Source organism: Cebus imitator, unplaced genomic scaffold, assembly GCF_001604975.1.
Source record: "Cebus imitator isolate Cc_AM_T3 unplaced genomic scaffold, Cebus_imitator-1.0 Scaffold19, whole genome shotgun sequence".
NCBI lineage: Eukaryota > Metazoa > Chordata > Mammalia > Primates > Cebidae > Cebus > Cebus imitator.
The window spans coordinates 10,130,158-10,155,083 of NW_016107334.1; the positions used below are offsets into that span (position 1 = coordinate 10,130,158).

A 24,926-nucleotide genomic window follows, 5' to 3' on the forward strand; every position below is an offset into this window, starting at 1 on the left:
TTACCCAGGCTGGAGTGCAATGGCACAATCTCGGCTCACCGCAACCTCCGCCTCCTGGGTTCAGGCAATTGTATTTTCTTACAGAATATTTAAAGACAGGGTCTCACTATGTTGCCCAGGCTGGAGAGCAGTGGCTGTTCACAAAGGTGCAAGCATAGCACACTAGAGCTTCAAATTCCAAGTGATCCTCCCGCCTTAGCCTCTCTAGTAGGTGAACCACACGGGCATGACACTGCACTCAGCTGAAATACGTAGAACGTCTAAGTACACTGTCTATTCATTAGAAAACACTCTCCCATCACCTAATTTTGAAATTATCAAGGAACAAGCTCCTAGTAATTTAACCTTTCTTTTTATGTGACAAAAAATGTCACTACTTTTTGGGAGGTTTTCTTTAGATAATGTCTATGTTTAAATTCAGAATAAAAAAAATATTTTCATGATCAGTATTGAAAGTAAAAAAAATTACTAGTCTTCTTTATATGATGTGGCTACTACATAGACTGATAGACTGGGAAAGTCAATAGGGGGCCTTCCCCTAATTCAACAATAGGTTCAAATCTGATCACAGCCCAAAGGCTACTTCCATCTATTTTGCTCCATTAATGAGGACTCAGGGACATTTGAAGCAGAAGCTGAGGCACTCCAAACCAAGGCTGTCTTCCAAGATTCTGGTTCCCTCCACCAAAAACTGCATGAACTTTGACAGAAAAAAGAAAATGGGTCTGGTTAGACAAGAGCACCTCCCTCCCTATTGAAAGAAGTGGGGCAGATATCTTCCAACAGCATGCCATGTACCAGTATCTTCCTTTTATTTCCATTCGTCACCTTCCTCAGTGCCCCAAGAGGCTCCAGATTTGGAGTGGGAGGGGTGGAAGGCCGGCTGGACTTTCAAGTTCCAGGAACTGCCAGCAATCCTTAGCCTCAGGGCTAAAGGGGGTACTGCCTGTTACTAGCCTCTGGGTGCTACACCATCTTGGTGCTCAAATGGTGGCATGCACCTGACAGGTTTGTGAAAGCAGACTGCAGGGCCCTACCTACTCTAGGAGTTTCCCATAAGATAGTTCTGGGGTGGGGCCCAATAATTTGTATTTCTAACAAGTCCCCAGGTTACTTCTGAGATCGAATACAAACTCTGTCCCATGTTTATAAATTGTCTTCTTATTAAACCATTGTCTTAAGACTCTGAAACAGGATTTTTTTTGGCATGAAGGAAAAGCCTGGCAATCAAGTTATAGATAAAAGACTTAATACTTAAAAGCATTTTTCTGTCAAAGTAATATATTGGTAACAGCCTGATGATACAGGAGCTAGAAAGAAATTATTTAGACAGATAGGGTAAGAGAGTCCTTGGCAAGGTTTCCCTTTTAATAAAAAGCAGCCCCAAAATCATTTCTTTTCTAACAAAAAGCAGCCTGAAAAATCAAGCTGCAAGCATAGATATGCAAGCTAAAAGTTTGCATAGGTGAATGCTGGCAGCTATGCCAATAGGAAAGGGTTGCCTGGGACCAGGCATATTCAACATGGAGGCTCCATCTTCCTTTTTCTTTGTCAAACATGTGTATGGCAAAGGAACAGATGGGTAAAGAATCTATCTGCATAACAAAGGATTAGGGTGAGATGACCAGCTTCTCACACTATGCAAACAGCACACCTGGTCAAGCAATCTCTCAGGCCCCAAGTAAATCAGACACCACCTCCTCAAGCTGGCCTATAAAACCCCATGCATTTCACCAGGAAACTGGAAGACCCACTTGGGTGCCCCTCTCTCTCTACAAGAGAGAGAGCTATTTTGTTTCTTTTGCCTATTAAACCTCTGCTCTTAAACTCACACCTTGTGTGTCCACGTCCTCAATTCCCTTGGGATGAGACGACAAACCTTGGGTATTTACCCCAGACAACAAGGCGGCTTCACTGGGCTCTGGAGACAAGTGGCTTCACCACATCAGAGTCGCCACAGGGGCAACTTACCTGCCAAGCTTCAGTGTCCTCCTAAGTTCAAGGGGCATAATGATGGGACCCAGCTTACCGGATGCTGGGAGGGTTAAATTAAAAGCCATTGTCTCTGTAATACTCAATTCCAGTGTCTGCCCTGCATGCTCCTTTATTTCCTTTGCAGGTCTACATATGAAATAAATTTGTTTTCGTTTTGGGTCTTGCTCAGTCACCTAGGCTGGACTGCAGTGGAACCATCCTAGCTTGCTGCAGTCTTGAACTCCTGGGCTCAAGTGATCTTCCTGCTCCAGCCTTCCAAATAGCTGAGACTACAGGCAGGCACCACTCAGCTAATTTCCATATTTTTTTTTAATAGAGACAGGGTCCTGCTATATTGCCCAGGCTGGTCTTGAACCCATGGCCTCAAGTGATCCTCCTGCCTCAGCCTCCCAAAGTGCTGGGATTACAGGCATGAGCCACCATGCTGGACCAAGTTGTTTTTTAAAAAACGAATGGACATAATTTACTTTGAGAAGGAAAGCTCCCTGTTCCCCATTTTAAGGGGGTGGGAGCAAAACATCAGCTACCAGATTCTTTTTTGTTCCCTGCACTCTGGTTAGCAGATTCTTGATCAGGAATTCAGTAGAAACTAGCAGATGTTGGACCTCTGAAGGGGGATAGGGCGTGTTCTCAAAGATGAGAAACAGTGCAAAATCAAGAGGTCACATTCATTTGGCAACTGACAACTTGACTGAGGTCACCCTGGTTCAGCTTTAATTGGGCAGAATGCAGGTAGCAGCAAACGCAGAGCTGCTGGACAGATTCATGAAAAGCCTGTACTGGTTTCAGACATGTAAATGAAGTGATTTTGTTCTCAGAAGCCTGGAATGATACAGGGATTGTATAATAGCATTGACATAAACTTGGTCAACAGAAAATACACATATTAGGGCAGGTAGTTAGGGAATGGGGCATGATTACTTGCAGGCAGCTAAAAGCAATACAAACAGAGCCACAAATGTTAGCACAAGGACTGGCCCCAGCAGAAAGGAACTGTTACAACAGGCTGCAACAATGAAGACAGATTGCAGGACATCCTGCTTTAGGCACAGATAAGAGTGTAACAAAGAGGAAGCCTGCTGCAACTGGTTAAATCCAAGATGCCAAAAACTTGACTGAATGCAGACTCTGGGCTGCACTATGCCCCTATTACCATAAAACTTCCCTGGGGAAACCACCCACTCCCTGCCACGTACCTGAAGCCATGGCAGTTCTGGATTAACCATATTTAGTCAAGAAAAGGTGGCACCCTGATTCAGGGAACTGCCCACCCATTTCCTGGAAACCCTCTTCTTTATTATAGAACAATCTGTGCCTTCATTATGCCTACCTGTGTGGTAGGCCCTGACCACACTGCACACCTCTTTTGAGTGTGTACTTGCTTCCACTCTGCAATAAAGCTTCTATATTCTCACTGCGGTCTCCCTTTCAAATTCTTTTGCGCACAGAAGAGAAGAACCTGACCTGGCCTATTGGCAACAGTATCTTTCTCAAGTAGCTCTATCATGTGACCATAGGCAAATGCTTTTTTAAAAACATAGTACAGATTAATGCTGGACGTTAGACGCATAATGTGTTCATAGTAGAAGAGATCTCAGAGATAATTTAGAGAAGATTCTCAAACTGCAGCATCAGAATTCCCTGGAAGGCTTATGAGAACACATATGGCTGGGCCCGCTCCTTGAGATTCTGATTTAGTGTGTCTGACGAAAGCCTAAGAATTGAACCAGGGACTACACTTTGAGAACCACTGCATAATCTACTTGATGTATTGATGAGGAATCTGAGCTCCTTCGGTTTTTATCACATTATGCTAATGCTACACATTTTTTTTTTTTTTTTTTTTTTTTTGAGATGGAGTCTCACTCTGTAGCCCAGGCTGGAGTACAATGGTGTGATCTCAGCTCACAGCAACCTGTGCCTCCCGAGCTCAAAGAATGCTCTTGCCTCAGCCTCCCGAGTAGCTGGGACTACAGGTGCCCACCACCATGCCCAGCTAATTTTTATATTTTTAGTAGAGACAGGGTTTCACCACATTGGCCAGGCTGGTCTCAAACTCCTGATCTTGTGATACACCTGCCTTGGCCTCCCAAAGTGCTGGGATTACAGGCATGAGCCACCATGCCCAGCCAATGCCAAGCATTTTTTAAATAAATGGAAACTCCCCAATGTATTAATATGAATGACGATACTTTCTACACTTAGTTGCTAAATTATGACTGTATGTTTTAAGTGGTACTTCAGAATGAAATGTTTCACTGAAAGGTTTTCCTTAGTCTTCCCCTTTTCTGGTCTATGCCTTGTCCCTTTTCCGTCTGCCCCCACAAACCTGCCACCAGTGGCAGGGTAGTGTTTAGGAACTGTCTATAGATGTGATACTACCCAGATTTTACTGAACTCCTAAATTCTGTACATACAGACAAGATTTGATTTTCAATTGATAAAATGAGATTATCTATCTACCTCAGCCAAGTAGCATACACTCCAAGATTTGCAAAAATTAAATGGCTTATATGGTGACAACATCTATACAACTCAAGTAGTTGGACGTCAATATGTCTTTATTAATTTGAAAGGTTCTTTCCTGCCTCTGGGCCTCAATGCAATACCTCTCCTTCTGCCCAGAAAGCTCTTCTGTTCACTTTCCCTTTTGTTTTAGACTTAAATATGACTTTCTTTGGCAGGGCCAGGTCCTCTGGTGATACTCTGTCTTCCAGCTCTGGGGCTCTGCCTCACAGAGCATGTCACAGCTGTACTTGAACGGATCTGTGCAATGGTTTGTGTATGTCTCCGCACTAGACTGTAAATTCTGTTAAGAGTTGTCTGCTTGGTTCTTCCAAGTTAGGTTCTTGTCTAGCTACTGGCACAGCATTTGATACACAGTAGGTACCTGTATTTGTGGAATACGTTCCTGCCCAGATTAATTTAGTAGTGTATATGTCTCAAATAATCCTAAAATCTGTCCCAAAGTATATTTTAGTGCTGTTTTGATCTCAAAAAAACTTTTAACATGCCATATAATTTTCAAGCTCTGAATTTTAAACTATAATAAAAACGTAATTCAAAAAACTGTAAACAGTAGTATCCATAGCAGGGATTAAGTTCTGAGCTTATTTCCTCTTTACTGTATTACACATCTGACAATGTCCTCAACAGAAGCAACACATGTTGAAGTACTATCCTAAAATGGTTGTGACACAATACAAATTAAAACTACCCTAGAGACCAAAATCCCTTAGCCAGGGCAAAACTATAAGGAACTCAAAAGCCTTCATTTAGCTTCCTTTCTTTCAACATTCTTTTTGCTGGGATGACCAAGGTCTGAAATGCAATTTTTCTACCCAGCCCCATCTCCCTTTTCTGCTAGGTACAGCTGAACTAAGTTGGGCGACAAGGCAGATAATGGGCTCCAAACTGTGCTGCACCTGTCTTTCTGGTGGCCGTCTTTATTACACCAAGATCCCCAGACACCACCTGCAGGCCCAGAAGAGAGCCTACTGCCAACTAGAGCATAAACTGCTCATTCGCTCCACCACCAAGTGCTTTATGGGCCAGGACACAGCCTCCTGGGCAGTGGTCCTTGACCTTGGAATCTGACCTTCACACTGACATCACTAGAACACTAGGAAAAATCCCCCAGCCTTGGACTCCCCGGAGACCAGCTAAATCACAATTGCTGCAGGGGACTAGGGCATTTTTCCAATGATGAAGCCTTTTCCTACTCAAGAAATAAACTCAATTCTGAATGAGTCAGGGTTTCATGAATTGCTTCATAAATACTTATCCCAAATTATTTCTTTTATATGTTGTAAGATGTTCCCATTTTTCTGAGCTTTATATTAACTAAGTAAATGGGAAATGAAGTATATCTGTTAAAACCTAATCAATATTAACTTGTTAAAAATATTATGCAATTGAAATTGTTTCAACACAAAGAGGACAAAAAACAAATCACCGAAGTTATAAAAGTTAGCAAATTTGATAGCACCAATTCAATAAAGCAATTAAAAATGATCTAGTAGTACATTCTGTGAAACTTTGACAATATGATGTTCCTTGGCTATGACATAATCATGTATTTCGATCGTTTGAAAAATTGTTGTTTAACTTGAACGCAGGATTAAATGGCCAGAAATACAGAGTCAGGAATTAGGAGACAACTCTGTTTCCAGGCTCCTTACCAACAAGTTCTTAGGCCCCCATCTCTCTACTTAACCATCATTTAGCAAACACACTATATGAGCTGAATGGGTGCTGAGTCTGCTACAAGGCTGAATATATTCTCCACAACGACTTACGTATTTATTAATTTCTTTCTCTCCCTCTTTTCCCTTCTTTTTGGAGTTCAAAACTTCTTGACTCTGCAATTAGTAAATGTTATAAAACTGAACTTGTACATTATATGTGAACTGTTAAAAAACAAAATTTGAGGCTGGGCACAGTGGCTCACACCTGTAATCCTAGCACTCTGGGAGGCCAAGGTGGGCGGATCACCCGAGGTCAAAGGTTCGAGAACAGCCTGGCCAATGTGGTGAAACCCCATCTCTAGTAAAAATACAAAAATTAGCCAGGTGTGGCGGCACACACCTGTAGTCTCAGGTATTTGGGAGGCTGAAGCAGGAGAATTGCTTGAACCTGGAAGGCAGAGGTTGCAGTGAGCCGAGATTGCATCACTGCACTCCAGCCTGGGCGACAGATCAAGAATCCATCTCAAAAACAAAAACAAACAAAAGCAAACAAAATATGAACAAATTTAAAGACGGAATTAGCTTTTATTAGCAATTCATGAACCTGGCAGCATCTCAACTAAAAATTCAGAAAAGGTGTTCTGATTAGCTGAGCAGAGGAGGTGGGCCAAAAAGGGATGAAGAAGCAAAAAGAGAGAATGAAAGACAGATTGATGAGTCAAAATGGAGGAGAGAGTTTTTTTTTTATCATGCTGGCTCAGGTAAACCAAGCCCACTTCTGATTCTTTGCTGTGTATCTTCTGAATTTTTTTTTGACAACTGGCCCATTTCTAAGTTGTTTGATTATGTGGCATCTAGCACCAGTGACTTGATTCTGATTTGGGCTGGTCTGTGGGGCCTAGCGCAGGAGTTTAATCTGAAACAATGGCTTCCTATACATTTACAATACTAATAAAATACTGCTTTTATTTCATTTTTTACATTGGAGTCCCGCTGTTAAGAAAAAATAAAGGGAGAAATCATGGCAGAATTGAAAGATCGAAAGCTACTAAAAATTGATACCATTTAACAGTCCTGAATAAGTCGTTTCTAATTATAATTCAGCTACCAATTTCAAGGAGAAATGGAAATGTAAAAAGTAGAAATTATGAAAGTATGAAATTATAATGTGCCAAAAATAAAAAAGCCGAATCTATCTTCACTGTCATTTTATTGTGCATTTCACTGCACTTTTCCCTTGGACAACTGCAACCGATCCCTTCCAAAGGGGTTGTATCGTGGCCCATCCTACACCCACTTTTCGTCTGAAAAATCAATCCACTTTCCTTAGAAGAGAGTCCAAACTCCTAAACAAAACTTACCGGGCCCTTCAACATCTGACTTTTGGCGTTTTCTCATCTCTGTGCCTCATCCCCCAGTCTCATTACCAGTCATTTTCCCACCACTCTGCTTCAACTACCCTAGCCTTCTCTCTGGCAGTTCCTGTAAACAGCAAAGCATACGCCAGCATCAGAGGCTTTGCATTTCTAATTCTCTCTGCTGGCAAAATTCTTTCCCTAGATCTTGGCATGGCTGGCTCTTCGTCATTCAGATCTAAGCTCAAATGTCATTTCCTCAGAGACCTTTCCTCACTATCTTAGTCCATTTCCTGTTGCTTATAAAATAATTCCTAAAACTTGGTAATTTATAAAGAAAAGTAATTTATTGTCTACAGTATTGGAGGCTGGGAAGTCTTAAGACTGACAAACCACACCTGGTGTCAGGAGGCAGCACAGCAAAGTATCACGTGATCAGAGGCCGAGCAGGCTCACGTGTTATCAGGTCTCTCCTTATAAAGCCACCAGTTCTACCTCCATGATAATCCATTAATAGATTAATTCACTCATGAAGACAGAACCCTCATGATCCAACCACCTCTTAAAGACTCTACCCCTCAGTACTGCCACACTGGGGATTACACGTGAGTTTTGAAGGGAACAGATATTCACACCATAGCACTACCTATCTAATATGCTATAGCCCATCACGTCCTGGTCAAAATCGATCTCACCATTCTGCTTGATTTTTCTCATATAACGCATCCCTATCTCATAATTTTGTGTTTGTCTCCCCGAAATCACTATCTTGTTCACTGTTGTCTCCTCAAGGACTAGAACACTGGCCAGTAAAACACTTGCTAGATGAATAAATGCGCCTAACAAACATGTCATGATCAGTCTATCTCGCGTTTTCCCCACGCCCCCTTCCCATTCATTCACAGGAACCCGCCAACGTTGCGATCCCTTCAGGGAAGCCCTTGGACCGGCGTCACCATCCCAAAGAGTCCCCCTCTCCCACTCTAGGCGAGGCATTCCCAGCCTGGAAGCTAATGGGGTCTCAGGGACTGACAGACGCGCCAAGGACTTGCGTCTGAGAAGCGCTGAGCAGGGGCGGAGAAACAGGACCCCTTTCTTCGCTTGTTTGAGCCTGCCGCCCTCCCAACCTTAAGCCCTGGACCAGGCCCTCATTTGGCCGCACTCACGCCTCCCCTGCCGCCCAGCTCAGCGGCTGCTCCGGGTTATCTGCCTGGGATCTGGCTCAGGCCAACTCTCTTCACACCGCCATTCTAGAGAACACACCTGCCCTCTCTGGGCCACCGTAGTTCACAGAAAGTACACGCTGGCCCCTCCTCCCGCATGCGCAAAGACCGCGTTCGGCGTACAGTGTCTCTTAGCAACTGTTTAGAGTCCCTCGTCGGGGGCGGAGCCTCCGAAGCCACCACAGGGAAGCCGTGGGGGTAAGTGAGTGAGACCAATCGGAGACGAGTCACAGTCCCGGTCGACACGCCTCCTTTAACTGTCGCGAATGCAGAGGCAGCTTTACGGCAGGCAGAAGGTGGGGGCTGCTGGGGATAAGGAGGAGAGAGGGAAGCAACCAACCAACCAAGTCGCCCCCACTCCCCCCACCCCCACCCACCCCGGACCTGGTTTACGGCTCCAGGCTCAGGCTCCACTGCGGCCGCTGATTGGTTGCTGAAGGCTTGGTCCCATCCCAGTGACCCCAAAGTGCTGGAGGGAGGGGGCGGGGGTGGCCCAGTGCAAAGTGCATCCCGAAAGCCCCCTGTCCGGAGACCCCACGGCTGGCACTTCCGACCTCGTATGACCTAGGACCTTGCTGTCCCGAGACCTCCTGGGTCCCTCCGTAGCTGGAAGCCTCCGGCCCGGAGCGCGGCAGCCCCCAGTTCCGAGCCCTGGACCGGGACTGCCCCCCCCACCGGAGCCGGGACTTCCTCCCTGCCTCCCTACACCCCTGCCCCGAGGCTGCCCGGCAGCGGGGACCGTCACCTCCAGCCTGCTCGGCTGTTTGGATGCTCGCCGGGCTGGGGCCGTGAAGCACCAAGGAGGATCAGGAACACCAGGGTCCGGCCCTGCCTAGGGTATTTCTTCAATGGAGAAGTTGGTGAGTGTGGAGGAGGCTAAAAGGAGGAAGAGAAGCAGCAGCTGAGGAGACAGGTAAAGTCAGATACCTCCCCTGAGGGGAAGAGGGCTGGTTGGGAGGGCAGGAGATAGGAAAATCTCTGCTTTTTCTCGCCTGCCCTTGCCACTCTCCTGTCGCCTTCCTGAGCTCCCGCTTCTTCAGAGCCCCCTCCTCACCCCTGAGGCACTGCACCACTTACTGGTTTCTGTTTTTCTAGGTTTGAGCTGGCTGAAGAAGACGCGAAAGCAGGAAGGGGTCTACCCACTTACCAGGGAAGCAGAAGGCACAGTGCCTCTGATCAGCATCGTCTATAAAGGTAATGAGCCAGCCTTCCCCTCCCCCATTGTTTATTCCTGGCCCCTACCTCATTAGGCAGTGCTTTATTTTCAGGGTGGTTGCCTGGGAATGCAACCTTTCCTAACCCAACCCCCCCTCAGTTTCCCAGGAAAAACAAAAACATTACCCGTGCCTGATTTTTAACATTTTATAACTTCTCTGCCCTAGGAACGCATTTTTCCACTTTCTCTCTGTGCAATGTGTTTCGGTGTTTTGCGTTATCTTTTGGTCTACTGTGCCATTTACTTTGCTCTGAGACTTTGAGACCTTTTTATAGCTACCCCCTTCCTTACTCTCATAGGAATTCCTCAATTCCTTTGTTAATTGCTTGTTAATTCTGAATGACTCTCCCTTTTAATTAAACCATAATTTACTGTTTCCCCCCCTTACTCTTTCCTATCACCTTTCTTCTACCTGCATCAGAAAAATCTTTTGAGTTACCGAGTTGACAATGATTTGGTAGAGGAAGGTAAATTAATGGCTTGAGATTTATGAGTGTAAGAAAATTGATTTTATTTCCTACTAAAAAGTGAACCTGTGTACCTTAAGAGTGTGAATGGTATAAAGGCAACATTATTACCCTGAAGCTCTTAAGTGTAATTAACTCTTTTGGCTTTTTGTGTGTTTGTGTGTCACAAAGTGGCTGGGCTTTAAAACTTGTAAGTTACACCTCAGATTTTCTGGAAGAACTTTAAAAAGTTTACACAATGTCTTATTAATCGTCCTACTCTCAGGAATTTAAAAGCAAAGGAACCTTTTGGTGTGTTTACATATCTGGCTCTTAATTTTAGCACTTATAAGAAAAGATTTTTCATTTCAAAACCCTTACCTAGAGTTTGCTAGATTGAAATTTAAGCATCTAGTTCATGTGATCATATTTCTGCTGCCATATTTTGTTGCTGCTTCTGAAAATGCACTGAAGGTAAGCTTAGGACATTAGTGTAATTCCTGAAGAGGGAATATAAGCATGGAAATTAAACAAAGTTTAATTCCAAAATTAGCCAAATGAATGACTTTTCTAACATCCAGTAGCAAAAGTATAAAGTGACTTGTTAATCTGAGTTATTTTAATATCCCAGATTGTTTAGGGAATTTTTGTTACAAGGAAGTACTTAAAATAGCAGAAATGAATATTTTTGTTTTCCTATGTTCCTCTGGACATTCTGCCCTCCACAAAAAGAAATTAGTATCTTTACTGATTTTGTTAATTCTCAAGACATAGCTAAAGACGCTTTTAAGGGGATCTGAGGTATACGTGTTCTTGAGACAGGGAACTGGATGCCAAAAGAAGAGATTCTGCAGAATAGGATTTAGAATCAGTATGTACCTGTTACTGTTCCCTGGTGAAAACTTAGGGCAGGCTTTGTATGTGTATGTAGGGAATCAGGAGTACTTGACTACATCAGTAAAAGCTAGGCAGAAACCTTTAAAGGCTAATTTTATTATGTAAGTATGGAAGTTGCCAGGGAGATGGCCTAATGATTACTTCAGAACTTCTAAAAAATGCTAAAATATTTGAAGTATGTTTTAAAGATCAAAAATGAAGTACTGTGTTTTGTATTCAAGGCTCTCAGTTAAATATTTTTTCTGCTTCAGATTTAACCCTAGGATGCTTTCATTTTTAATGGGTAGTTTCACCTGAGATGGTGAGGGAGGGAGCCTGTGGCTAGTCCAGCATATAAGGTAAGAGAGGAAAAGGCTTTACCCTGGCTCTCAGCCAGTTCATTCTCGTTGCTTAAATAGTATTTCATGGACCATCTCATCTTTTAATGGTTTTTCTAAGATTAGGGAATATATATAAATTGTCAGCATCTGTAATGTTTCTAATATTAGAATGAGAGTATTTGTTATAGATTATGCCATACATTTAGAATATTAAATTTGGGTATTTACCAACTTGGCTAGTTAGGTAACTTACATTTTTTAATCTGGTAGTTAGCTTTTGTTAATTCTGTTGCCAATTATGTGGTTTAAAAAGGAAATCCAATTTATTTGGTCACCAAATACAGATTTATAATCACGTAGGGAGAATAATTGATTTTAATTGAAGATATTCAATGATGAATCTTTAGTATACTGTGGCCAGTACTTATATTCTTTAAACATAAAGTGACATCATTTACAATTATTTAATACTGTGACACGTACAGTATCTCTTTAATTCGTTCACATTTAACTTTGGTGACATAGAGATACACACTATCCCTAAAAAGTCTAAAGCCAGATAATGTTTATATTAGCATATCTGGTACCTGACTCTCAGCCTTCCATTTCCTAATCAACTGAATGCACTCCTTAAGTAGAATGATTGTGTCCTTTCTTGCGAACTTTCTAGGAACTGACACACAAGGCTGCAAAGATGGTATTGGCAGAGCTTGGTTGAAAGGATAATGTTGACAGAACCTCATTGTTACAGTACTTGTGATTTAAGCTTTGAGTTGGGTCTGGATAAATGAATTCTAAAATTTCTCCTGTTGCTTCATCCACATTTCATGAAAATTATTGGTTTTCTCTGCTGGGATTTATGTGAGTCATAGATAAGCTGTGCATGGTAATCCCTATTTTACATGGAGGTCCGGTCATTTGGATGAAATAGTAATACCTTTATTTGTTTTGGAAAATAACCACTACGCTATGCTATGCTGAGTGGTACTAAAATTACCCTTCTACTTTATTTTGGGTTCCAGGCTCCTGATCGTATCAGTGGAGCTTGTGAATAGGCATCTCAGCCATGTTCTACGTTTGGGTCAGGCCTTGTAGTGCTTTGCGTCCATCTTCCCTCTTAGATCTTGTGAACGTGAAGCATTGAAGAATTTTTTTTTCCTCAGATCCAATGTCATCGGAGTTGCTGGCCGCATTTATTTTCTTAACAGCATGTATTTTTGTTTACTTTGCAAAGAAATGCTTATTTCTTTCTTTGAGTAGCAAGCCAATATCTTTTCTAAGTTTATGTGACATCAGAAAGCACAGTTCCATTTACAACACTTAATCAAAAATGTGTGAACTTTTAATGAAAACAATATGCAAAAAGTCATGAATGTCTAATCATTTATGCCAAAGGAAATTGGGGAAATGTGATCAAATTTGGTGAAGGTTTTCTAACTTTGGACAGGTCTTAAACATATTTTATGTTTATTTTACTCTTCACTCTGTTCTATCAGTATAGATTTTTTTCTTTTAACTATGTGAAGCAAGAAGTTGTGGTTTTAACTAAATGAACTTCACTTGGCATATATATGGAAATTAGATGGTTATGTATTTTAATTTCAAAATTAATAGTTATTAATATGGTCAATAATATTAAAGCTTGGAAGCCTAGATTGCTTTCTTTTGACCCCATGTAGTGGAAAAGAAAGTCTTCCTTGTTTGGATTCTTTTTTTTTCTTCTGACTGAGACCTAGAATAAAATTTCTAAAGATCGTACTCTCAGTATCAGTAGTTCCCGAGTCCACAAAAACTTACACTGAACATACGTAACTTAGAAAATTACCTCCTTTGTTATATTCCATTATATTATAGGTGACTTCCATGAGCTATCAGATTTTTTAACTTTAACTCCCTGAGGGAAAATAGACTTTCTTCCATTCTCATCTCTGGACTTCCTCTGTGGTTTTTAATAGACATTCTTTACCACTGAATATTGTGTTCACTTTTAAGCTCCATAGGTCTTTCTTATTCATCGATACACACGTCAAGAGCTCTACTCTGTCAGGTGCATTTCTCATAAAGTAACACCAAGAGGAAATTACTTGTTGATGTTTTGACTATTTGAGGGTCTTTTGTAATAAATTATTGTCATAATTCAAAGAAGTGCAGCTGACAGGGATCATGTGTGCATGACGTGTGTGTTTTTTTTCTGGTAAATGTGGATGCATTAGTACATGCAAGGCATACTTTTTTGGTTTAAACCTGTGGTTATTGTGTATAACACTTGGTATTGTCAGAAAAGAGAAAAATAATCTTAAAAATGTTTGGGATTTAAAAAAATTCATTTTAAGTATGCAGAGCTCTACTGGAATACCACCTGGAGGTGCTACCCGTGGCCAGAGCCTGTCACAGTGCCAAGTACGCATCAGGCATTCCACAGACATTTGTTTGTTTGATTGAAGGAGCTCATATGGAATGGTCACAAGTTATTACACCTTTGCATCTTTCTTGTGGGGAGAAATAGTGTAGCCGCTTCATCTTTTACCACTAGGCCTTTTCTTTATATTATCAGTAAATTAATATCATTTCCTATTCTGCTCAGCTCTCATGTCCTCTTTCCTGTCACTTCTAGCTGCCTCTATGGAAGTAGTGATGGGTAGTTGGAAGCCAGCAAAAACCACAGGATTCTCACAGGCTTGAAGCTGTGTTGGGTGATTTTTACTTCTAATGGGAAGCAGGAAGTGCTGAGAACACACTTGGAAGTGAGATGTCCGGTGATGTTCACTCTTAAAGTAGCTTATGTGAAAAGTGATGGCAAACTCATTTGTGGCAGTGTGTGGTTGGAGACATTGATTTGCCTCTTAAGATAAACTTTATTGTAGTAAAACTTTGGATTTACAGAAAAATTAGAGGCAGTACAGAGTTCCTGCATGCTCCACACTCAGTTTCTGCTAATAACATGTTATATTTTCCTATATGTTTCTCACCACCTTTAGGAGGGACTATCTATACAAATTATTTGAAGTTCTGGACAGCAGATGTGTTTCTCCCCTCTTTGTTTATTGAATCAGTTATTTGTATCAATATGAACCCTTTGATACCTGCTTAGTCCTTTGAGTTGTCACTTGGTGCTATTTTAAGTATGGCTCCAGGTTGTTCCCTCTCTGGCCATCGAGGGACCTTTCACTTGGCTCCTCTGTCCCTTTGAGCACCTCCTTACTTTCTGGCACCGTGTGATGTTCCAGTCTTAGAATCAACCATTTGTATAAGGATCGTTCTGCATGTTTCACAGCTTGCTTCGTAGGAGTTGTTCTGATCCTGTCTGCCTCATTTATTTAGAAATAATAATAGAGTTTTAAAACAAATTTTATTTCCAAGGGCAAGTTGGCAAACTCTTTACCTTCCTTGAAGGAGTTTGACAAGGAAAAACAGATAAGAATAGAGGACAAGAGAAAAGTGGACTATACTAATTTGGATTGGTTGAAAATTCTGGTGTGCAGCCAGCAGTATGTACAACTGCTCTGTGTCAGGTTGCTAAGTGGCCTGACCTTTTCTTGTCTGAAAGTTTAAGTGATGCTCATTCACCATAAGGGGAATGGGGTAGTTCTCCCAATATGTAAGTCCTACAGTTTTGTGTAGAAGCCACTTTGTGTCCCTAACCTTAATGTAATTAACAGAGCTGGAATTTAATTGACAGGAAGAAAGATCCACCCCCCCTTTTTTTTTAAGTTGTAGAGAGTTTACTCAGAATTCACATGGAGAATCTGGCAAGGCTGTTGTTAATGTTTTATCTAGTTTGGTGTATGCATAAAGAAAAAACAATTTCAAAGCAATTGCCTCGATGCTTTTAGGGCATATGAAGAAAAAGCATTTAAAGACACAGTCTCCTTTTATTCATCATCGATTTCATTTTAACCCAGGCTACCTACTATATTGAATGCACATGTATTAAGTGCTGTTTAGAAAGTGCGGGTGACTAATGGTGTCAGTTAAAAAGTAATACAGATGAAGCAAGTCTGAAAATGTATTCTCAGTAGAGAAAAATGAAGAATCTGTGCTTGCATCCAAATTCCAAAAGACATGACTTATTATTTTCTTTATTTGCTCTTTTTCAAATAACTGCATTTTTGAGGGTGAAGTCCTGAAACTAAATCATATTTACTGGAGACGAACATATGTAACAAGATTATTTTCTGTAAGCGTTGATCTGAGTTCTTTCTCTGCTCTGTAGATTTATTATAAAGCACTGACGTTTAAATTCATCAAAAGACAGACTGTGGAGACATCTATGATTATTATTTTAAAGAATTTTCCTATGATTGTTATTTTGTTTTTAGGTCAAGAAGGCTTTTTTACTCTGCAGTCTGGACATACTTTGAACCCCCTTCCCACGATGCTGTATGTGCACGATGGTTATTAAGCAATCCAAACATCAGGAGAAGGGACACTCTTCTGTAAGGTAAGTTGACTCGATCATCAGTCATCTGTGTTGTTTTGGGGGAAAACTCATTTAACTTTTCCTTCTCTCTTAAATTAGTTAATGTGTATTAAATATACCACTCACTAAAGAAAACCCAGGTTTGTCTTGATATTCTTTCAGTCTTTTTCTTGCATGGTAGACCTCATTTAAGTGCCAACATAATCACTTGATTAAAAAGAAAATCTGTTAAGGATGATTGTGAGCATAGTAAGTTGCCATTAATTTCTTTGGATGGTCTTCAGCATTTTCTCTTATAACTGAGAATAAGCAACAACCTATTCTGAAAGGATTCTCATTTAAAAACTTCTAAGGAGGGTCAATTTGTGAAGGAATTGAGAGAAGAAATAAGAGGCAATCTTGTTTATTCCCAGTTTTCTTTGAGGAAATAGCTATAGAAGTAGCTTGATATTTTTAAATTTGATCATTTGGTCGTGATACTTATGAGTATGTAAAGACACCATTTTTCTATGTATAAAATAACATAGGATATTTGTATTCTTAAGTTGTGATGATTTGACTTGTTAGGCCTAAGTTTACCCTTTGTACAGTCTATAGTAAGTTTTGCAAGATAAATGATTGTTGTTAACAAGATTATCCTGCGATGCCTAACCTACATATGAGAACAAAAATGTCTTTATAAAGGGCTTTATCACAGTTTAAACTTTTTTTTAGAACAGAGGCTACTAGTTAAGAGACGAGTCTAATCTGTTTCTTCCAGTTAGCACACCTGGAATGGCTTTCTAGAAGCTTGTTCGTTTAGATTTCTCATGGTTAAAAGCTTAAAAACACACTAAAAAAGCTTTTGTATAGACATGTAAGATGCAACTTTTTACCATTTTACTTTGGACTATTCCTGTTTTCCATAAAGGGGGTCTCATTTTACTTTTTTGTTTTAATTTTTCAGACAAGATCTTGCTCTGTATCCCAGGCTGGCGTGCAGTAGCATAGTCACGGCTCACTGCAGCCTCAACCTCCCAGGCTCAAATGATCTTCCTGCTTCTACCCCTGAGTAGCTGGGACTACAGGCACACACTACCATGCCTGGCTAATTTGTTAATTTTGTATTTTTTGTGGAGGCAGGGTTTCACCATGTTGTCCAGATTGGTCTCGAACTCCTGGGCTCAAGTGATCCTCCTGCCTTGGCCTCCCAAAGTGCTGGGATTACAGATGTGAGCCAGTGTGCCTGTCCAGAGATTTCGTTGTATATTGGGTTTTAGTATATTCATCTTTCGTGATCTTTGAGAGAGTATGAGAATTCACTGTATTACTTTTCCTTTTTGTAATTTTATCATGTGGTTAAGCACCAGATTGTTGAGATTCTTTTTTTTGAGACAGAATCTTACTCTGTTGACCAGGCTGGAGTGCAGTGGCGCAATCTGGGCTCCCTGCAACCTCCGTCTCCTGGGTTCAAGCAATTCTCCTGCCTCAGCCACCCAAATATCTGGGATTACAGGTGTGTGCCACCATACCCAGCTAATTTTTGTATTTTTGGTAGAGATGGGGTTTCACCATGTTGGCCAGACTGGTCTCAAACTCCTGGCCTCAAGTGATCCTCCTACCTTGGCCTCCCAAAGTGCTGGGATTACAGGCCTGAGCCACTGTGCCTGGCCTGATTGTTCAGATTCTTAAGGTTTTAAAATACATTGTATCATCTTGCTACTTTTTTTTTTTTTTTAATTTTTTCAAGATGATGTCTTGCTCTGTGGTCCAGGCTGGAGTAGTGCAGTGGTGCTGTCAGGGCTCACTGCAGCTTTGATCTCCTGGGTTCAGGTGATCCTACCACCTCAGCCTCTTGAGTAGCTGGGACTGATCTCTTGGGCTCAGGTGATCCCCACCCCGCCAGCCTCCTAAGTACCTGTGACTATAGGCACACCACACCTGGCTAGTGGTATGCATTGTCAAATAAGTTTACTGATTGAGCAAATGGAACATTCTGTGATACTTGGTGGACATGGTATCAGGAAGCAGTTATTCTAAATTTAATGTTTTCTACCTTCCCTTCTTAAAGGCTGACCCCTGTAACCTAATGAATCCTTTGTAAAAAGCGGACTCAGCTAGGATGTTACACCATCACTGTCGAAGGAACCCTGAACTCCAGGAAGAGTTGCAGATCCAGGCTGCCGTGGCTGCTGGGGATGTCCACACGGTGCGAAAGATGTTAGAACAAGGCTATTCTCCAAATGGCCGAGATGCTAATGGCTGGACTCTGCTTCATTTCTCTGCAGCAAGAGGAAAGGAAAGATGTGTTCGGGTTTTTCTAGAACACGGAGGTGAGTTTCCTAGAAGCAAATCTTCTTCCCCAAGGAGAAACATAAATTACATTTAGTTTAAAATGTGTCTATGTGTAATTTTTAATGCTTCTCTCTTGTTAGCACTCAACATCTTACTCTCTTTCTTTTGTGAAGATGTGCTAAACCCGACTGTTTAAAAGAACATTTTTGTGAATGGATTCTTTTCCCCAAAGCCGTCGTTTCTGTACAGCCAGGCCTGCCCAGGTGATTTCAGCTTTAACAGCCTTTCTTCAGGTTGTCCGGTTGCTTTTGTTTCAGAAGCAGAAGTGACTGTGGTGTACCTGTAATTAGAGAATTACACAGGTTTCCCCTGTTGTTAGTTGTTCAAGCGTACGGACTTAGCACAAGTCCTTTAAACATCATGGGCCTGGCTGGGTGCGGTGGCTCGTGCCTGTAATCCCAGCACTCTGGGAGGCCAAGGTGGGTGGATCACCTGAGGTCGAGTTCAAGCCCAGCCTGGCTAACATGGTGAAACCCCGTTTCTACTAAAAATACAAAATAATTAGCCGGGCGTGGGGGCATGTACCTGTAGTCACAGCTACTCGGAAGGCTGAGGCAGGAGAATTGCTTGAACCCAGGAGGTGGAGGTTGCAGTGAGCTGAGATTGTGCCATTGGCAACCAGAGCGGGACTCCGTCAAAAAAAAAAAAAAAAAACCAAAAAACAACAAAAATCATGGCCCCAATGATATCCTGTCCATATCTCTTTTTGTTTTAGGTGCTTTCCTTTGTTATTGTTTTAGAGTACTTGTTTTTTTCCAGCAACTGTACATAGCTTGTAGTTATAACAAGACTGGTTATCTGAGATCTAATTTTGTATAAATGTATGCAGTTGGAAACTATACTTGACATATTCCGTTTTTGGTTTGAAAAACTGTCCGTTCCCATGGTTTTTAAACTAATAATTGTCCAAAACTAATTTACTTTCTCTAGTCGAATTTCAACCTACTTTATTTTCCTAGAGATGGATTTTATATATATTTGATTGTATACCCACATTATCTCTGTGAATTATGGTTGAAAGCAGCTTGGTTAGGGACTCAAATTACATATGTGCCAGTCTAGGGCTTTAGTTGCTCATTAGAAATGATTTCATTTCCTTCCTAAGGTATACTTTGTTACAAGACTAGCCAAACGTACTTGCATTTTGAGGTGCTGAAAAACGTTGGAAGTCCTAGTATTCTTATGGGCATCATGTGAATAATATGAATATATGAATACAAAGGCTGACAGGATGGACTGACTGCAAGGCTGCACTAGCCCTGAGACTGGGAGTAGCCGCCTGGCCCAGGGGCCCTGAAATGAGAGTTACATGCCTGAAATAGTTGACTGTCGTCAGGACCCAGAAGCTCTCTGGCCTGTGCCCACCTTGTAGCTTGTCTTCCACGTCATTTCACGTGGCACCTTACAACATGGAAACCTCAGTTCTGAGGTTAATCAAAGTGAACTATAAGTGGAATGCCACGATAAAGATCTGTAAAAAGTAAAAGGTGGGCGTAGGGTCAGAATTGCTAAAATTCTGTGCAGAGTTTCATAACATTAAGACCAAGATCAGGGCTCACAATTTGTATTCCACCTAGTCCTGTTACTTTCCACTTTTGCCAGCCTCACTTTATAAAAAGCTAATAAAAAATGTCCTCAAAATGTATTATTCAAGTAATACATGAATATTATCTCTTTCAAACAAAGCAAATATTCAGTTAAATTACGAAAAGCCAAAGTCCCCTTTGGCTAATCCTTGTCAGTCTGCCTCTGCGTGGGTGTAACTAGGTATACATTTGGTTTGGTGCTTATCCTTCTAGAGCATTTCTTAACTGTATTGCATGGACTCATAGAAATTCTGTCATGCCGGGCGCGGTGGCTCACGCCTGTAATCCCAGCACTTTGGGAGGCCGAGGCGGGTGGATCACAAGGTCAAGAGATCAAGACCACCCTGGTCAACATGGTGAAACCCCGTCTCTACTAAAAATACAAAAAATCAGCTGGGCATGGTGGCGCGTGCCTGTAATCCCAGCTACTCAGGAGGCTGAGGCAGGAGAATTGCCTGAACCCAGGAGGCGGAGGTTGTGGTGAGCCGAGATCGCGCCATTGCACTCCAGCCTGGGTAACAAGAGCGAAACTCCGTCTTAAAAAAACAAAAAAACAAAACAAAACAAAAAGAAATTCTGTCATATGGGCAGGCGCGGTGGCTCACACCTGTAATCCTAGCATTTTGGGAGGCGGAGGTGGGTTGATCACCTGAGGTGAGGAGTTCTGGACCAGCCTGGCCAATGTGGCAAAACCCCATCTCTACTAAAAATTAAAAAATTAACTGCGCGTTGTGGTGCATGCCTGCAATCCCAGCTACTGGAGGCTGAGGCAGGAGAATTGCTTGACCCCTGAGGGGTGGAGGTTGCAGTGAGCCGAGATCATACCACTTCATTCCTGCCTGGGCAAAAGAGCAAAACTCCGTCCCAAAAAGAAAAAGAAAATGAAATTCTGTTGTATTATGTTGCTTGTGGTTTTTGAACATTAATGATAATACTGACTGTATAATTCTACAACTGTTGTTTTTTATTCAATTATTTGACTTAAAGACTTTTTAATATCAGAGGTCTGCAAACTTTTTCTGTAAAAGGCCAAATAGTAAACATGTTAGGCTTTGTGTGCCATACTGGCTTTTGTAACTACCCAGCTCTGCCATCATAGCATGGAAGCAGCCATAGATAGTATATAAACTAATGGGTGTGGCTGTGTTCCAGTAAAACTTTGTCAAAACCAGTGGTGGGGAGAAAAGGGAGAAACCGGTGAGGAACTATAATAGCAGGGGTATCCAATCTTTTGGCCTCCCTGGGCCACATTGGAAGAAGAATTGTCTTGGGCCACAAGTAAAATACACTAACACTAATGATAGCTGAGGACCTAAAAAAAAATTGCTAAAAAGTCTTAAGATGTTTAAGGAAGTTTATGAATTTGTGTTAGGCTGCATTCAAAGCTGTCCTGGGCTGCATGCCACCCTGGGCTGCGGGCTGGACAAGCTTGCACTGTAGTTTCTGAATCTTTTCTCTCTGTATGTATGTACGTATGTAGTTACATACAACATAAGGACATTTTGCTCAATCATGGACCCCATTTACAATGGTGGTCCCATAAAGTTATACCATATTTGACTGTATCTTTTCTCTGGTTAGATAAACAAATGCCACTGTGTTACAGTCACCTACAGTATTCTGTACAGCCATATGCTGTGCAGGCTTGTAGCCTAGTAACAGTAGACTATATGCTATAACCTGGGTGTATAGTACGCTGTGCCATCTAGATTTGTGAGTGCATTTTATGATGTTCACACAAGAGCGAAATCCCCTAACAACGCAGTCCTCAGAATATCCCTGTTGTTAAGCAGTAAATGACTGTATATCTATATATATTTTTTAATAGCTTTATTGAGATATAGTTCACATGCTGTAGAATTCACTCATTTAAAGTGTACAGCTAATGGCTTTTGGCATATTCGTAGAGTTGGATATTCATCACCACAGTCAATTTTAAAACATTTTCATTATCCGTAAAGAAACCTTCTATAGGTTCTGTTAGTACATATTGATTCACTGTTCTTTGCAACTTCTGAATATAGTATTTATAAGTATGGATATGCTATCATTTATTTATTTTATTTATTGGGAATGGCTGAAATTTTCATAGCAGGAGATTTTGGTTTTTGAAAAGATAGTGCATACATACATGGGTAAAAAGCAAATTAAAACTATTATAGACTGATCAATGAGGGGCAATATCTACTTTTAGCCCCAGTCTCTTACCCTTCTTCTCAGAGGGTAACCACTTTCACTGGTTTCTTATGTACCATCCAGAGGTCATCTATGCGTGTAGGCAGAAATATTTTTCCATCTTCTACCTTGTAACCAGCTCCCTTTTTAAAATGTTCTGTTCTACCTCTTGATTTTTTCACGTAACGGTTAATTTAGTGATAGTTCCTTATCTGCATAGGACTTTGTCTCAGATTCCATCATATGCATGTGATTTATTTATACTTACCTTCTATTGGTGGACATTTTAAGTTTTCATTTTTCGGCTACTAGACACATTACAGAGAATGTCCTTGACTGATGACGTTATGTATGTAAGAGTTTATTTCTTGAATAACTCCTAGAAGTGCATTTGCCAAGTGAAAATATTTTTTATGGATATTGGCAGGTTGTCCTCCAAAGAGATTGTCATCATTTTATGTCCTTACTGACCAGGCGGGATAGTGCCTGTTCACTTGCCTTTACGAGTGATGTACTACCAGATGGTTTTTCTCTTCCCTGGTGTGATATGCCTGCGTCTCTCTCTCTCTCTCTCTCTTTTTTTTTTTTTTTTTTTTTTGCAAAAATGACATATGAGTAGCAAACATTGCGAGACTGGGCTTTTTGTCTTATTGATTTATTGGAATGGAATGGTTTATGTATTCTTTGTTACATGTTGCAATGTTTTCTTTCTCTAGTTTTTTTCACATTCTGGTTTTTGTTGTCGGACAGAAGTCTACATTTTAATGTAGGTGAATTTTGTTTTTCTTTAGCCTTGTAGTTTGTGCCCTTTGTGTCTTGTTCAGGAAATATACTGCAGGGTCATTATTTGCCTTTATTTTCTTCTAAAATGTTTTATGGTATTTAGGTTTTTAATCTGTTCAGAATTGGCTTTTGTGTATATGAGGTAGCCTGGTACAGCTTCACTTTTTTCCCATGAAGATAGCCTAAATCAGGCATTGTTTCTTCATTACTGTGCACTACTAGGTCACATACAAGATTTTCACATATGTGTGGTTTCATTTCTGAGTTTTTATCTAAAACAATATTTTGGGCAAGCCCTATGTTTGTTTTTATATAACACCTTTTACCTGATCCCCTTTCCCTAATAGAGTAAGAGAATCAGAGAGTGTTTCTCCTAGCATATTATGAATCAACGTGGAAGAATTAGTAGAAGAAAATACCTACTGCCCCATTTGCTTATGGCCACATGTGGCGCTTAGGCATGCTCTGTATTTAACCTAGTCCTGGCCTGTGATATCTAGACCAGTGTAGCCAACTGTGTGTTCAACCTCTGTACTCTCATAGCTCAGAGACATTGCCAGCACAGCACAAGCTGTGTTCATTCTCACCACAGTGTTCATTCTCAGCAGATGGCACCAAAGCCTCTGATAGCCATGCCAGAAATCTACAAACCATCCTTGGTACCTTTTCCTTACCTCCAATACCGCTGATTTCTAAGTCTGATTGATTCTGCCTCCTAAAAATTTGTCAGATCTTTTCACTTCCTTTCCCTGGAGATTCTGCCCCATTTTTGGGTTGGGAAACATTCCTCACCAGAAGTGTTGCAGTGGCCTCTTCCATCCCTGCATCCAGTCTTGCCCCTTCCAACCCAGTCTACAAATAATGTGACCTGTTAAAATGGAAATAAAAATATTTCCTTTTAAAAATCCATGATTGGTTCCCCATTTCTCTTAGGGTGATTTTAAAAGTTTGTAATGTGATCCGTGTGGCCCTGCAATGTCTGGCACCTCTTACCTTTCCAGCTGCAGCTTTGAGCCGCAGCCCCTCTCTGTTCTTTCAGAGTCACGGAGTGCAAAGGTTTTGGCCTGGGACCCTGTGGGGTCACTCTTCTGCTCACTCCCCACCCCTGCCCCCCTCACCAGCTCTGCCTGCGTCTCTCAGCTCTCACTGATCATTTTCTCAGGGAAACCTCCTCTTACCAGCCAGACCAGGTCACCTGGTATCCGTGTGTGTGTGTGTGTGTGTGTGTGTGTGTATGTGTGTGTGTGTGTGTATATCTCTCTGCTATGTGATACTATTGTTCCCTGTGTGACGTTATTCCTCTGTTATATGATATGATTGTTCCCTGTACCTTTTTTATTACAACAGCTATCATAAGCATAATGAATTGTTTTATAGTTCTCTATTTAATGTCTATATCTCCAATGAGTCTAAAGCTTCTTGAGGGTAGAACCCATATCTGTTTTGCTTCCATCTAGAAAGAGAGCGAAAACTAACACCAGTTATCTAAAGTAATTGTTCCTCAGTTTTACAGAGGCAAAACTAATCTTTTCTTTTATCACAAGGTTGGAAATGGACCGCCTTTTGGTGAGATTAGAAAGTTGCTTGAATGCATCATATATCCCTCCACCCCCCCACAGGCTCTCTTCCTCTGTCACCCAGACTGCAGTGCAGTGGCACAATCATAGTTCACTGCAGCCTCTACCTCCTGGGCTCAAGCAGTCCTCCCGCCTCAGCCATACCTGTTACTTTCAAAACAATATAGTTTCTTTTCTTTTTTCTTTTTTTTTTTTTTGAGATGGAGTCTCGCTCTGTTGCTCAGGCTGGAATGCAGTGGTTTCGTCTTGGCTCACTGCAACCTCTGCCTCCCGCCTTAGCCTCCTTAGCCTCCAAGTAGTTGGGATTACAGGCGCATGCCACCACACCCGACTAATTTTTTTATTTTTTATTTTTTTTTTTAGTAGAGGTGGGGTTTGCCATGTTGGCCAGGCTGGTCTCAAACTCCTGGCC

At 41.4% G+C, this 24,926-nt stretch overlaps 2 protein-coding genes across 3 annotated transcripts in view; one reads left to right on the forward strand and one right to left on the reverse strand.

Annotated features, from left to right (window-relative positions):
• The window catches only part of LINS1 (lines homolog 1), a 31,894-nt gene extending 23,026 nt beyond the window's left edge, over positions 1-8,868 (reverse strand). The window contains exon 1 of one of the 2 annotated variants that reach the window (XM_017518768.2): positions 8,748-8,868. The gene's annotated coding sequence lies outside the window, so the exon portion shown is untranslated. Of the gene's footprint in view, positions 1-8,703 lie in introns of both variants that reach the window. The other variant, XM_017518773.2, reaches the window with a different exon arrangement.
• Positions 8,869-9,080: 212 nt separating this feature from the next.
• ASB7 (ankyrin repeat and SOCS box containing 7) overlaps positions 9,081-24,926 on the forward strand; it is a 49,726-nt gene continuing 33,880 nt past the window's right edge. The window contains exons 1-4 of the mRNA XM_017518805.2: positions 9,081-9,673; positions 9,856-9,954; positions 15,959-16,080; positions 18,110-18,371. Coding sequence (XP_017374294.1) covers positions 18,161-18,371 — 211 coding nt within the window. The 5' untranslated portion in view covers positions 9,081-9,673; positions 9,856-9,954; positions 15,959-16,080; positions 18,110-18,160. The remainder of the gene's footprint in view (positions 9,674-9,855; positions 9,955-15,958; positions 16,081-18,109; positions 18,372-24,926) is intronic.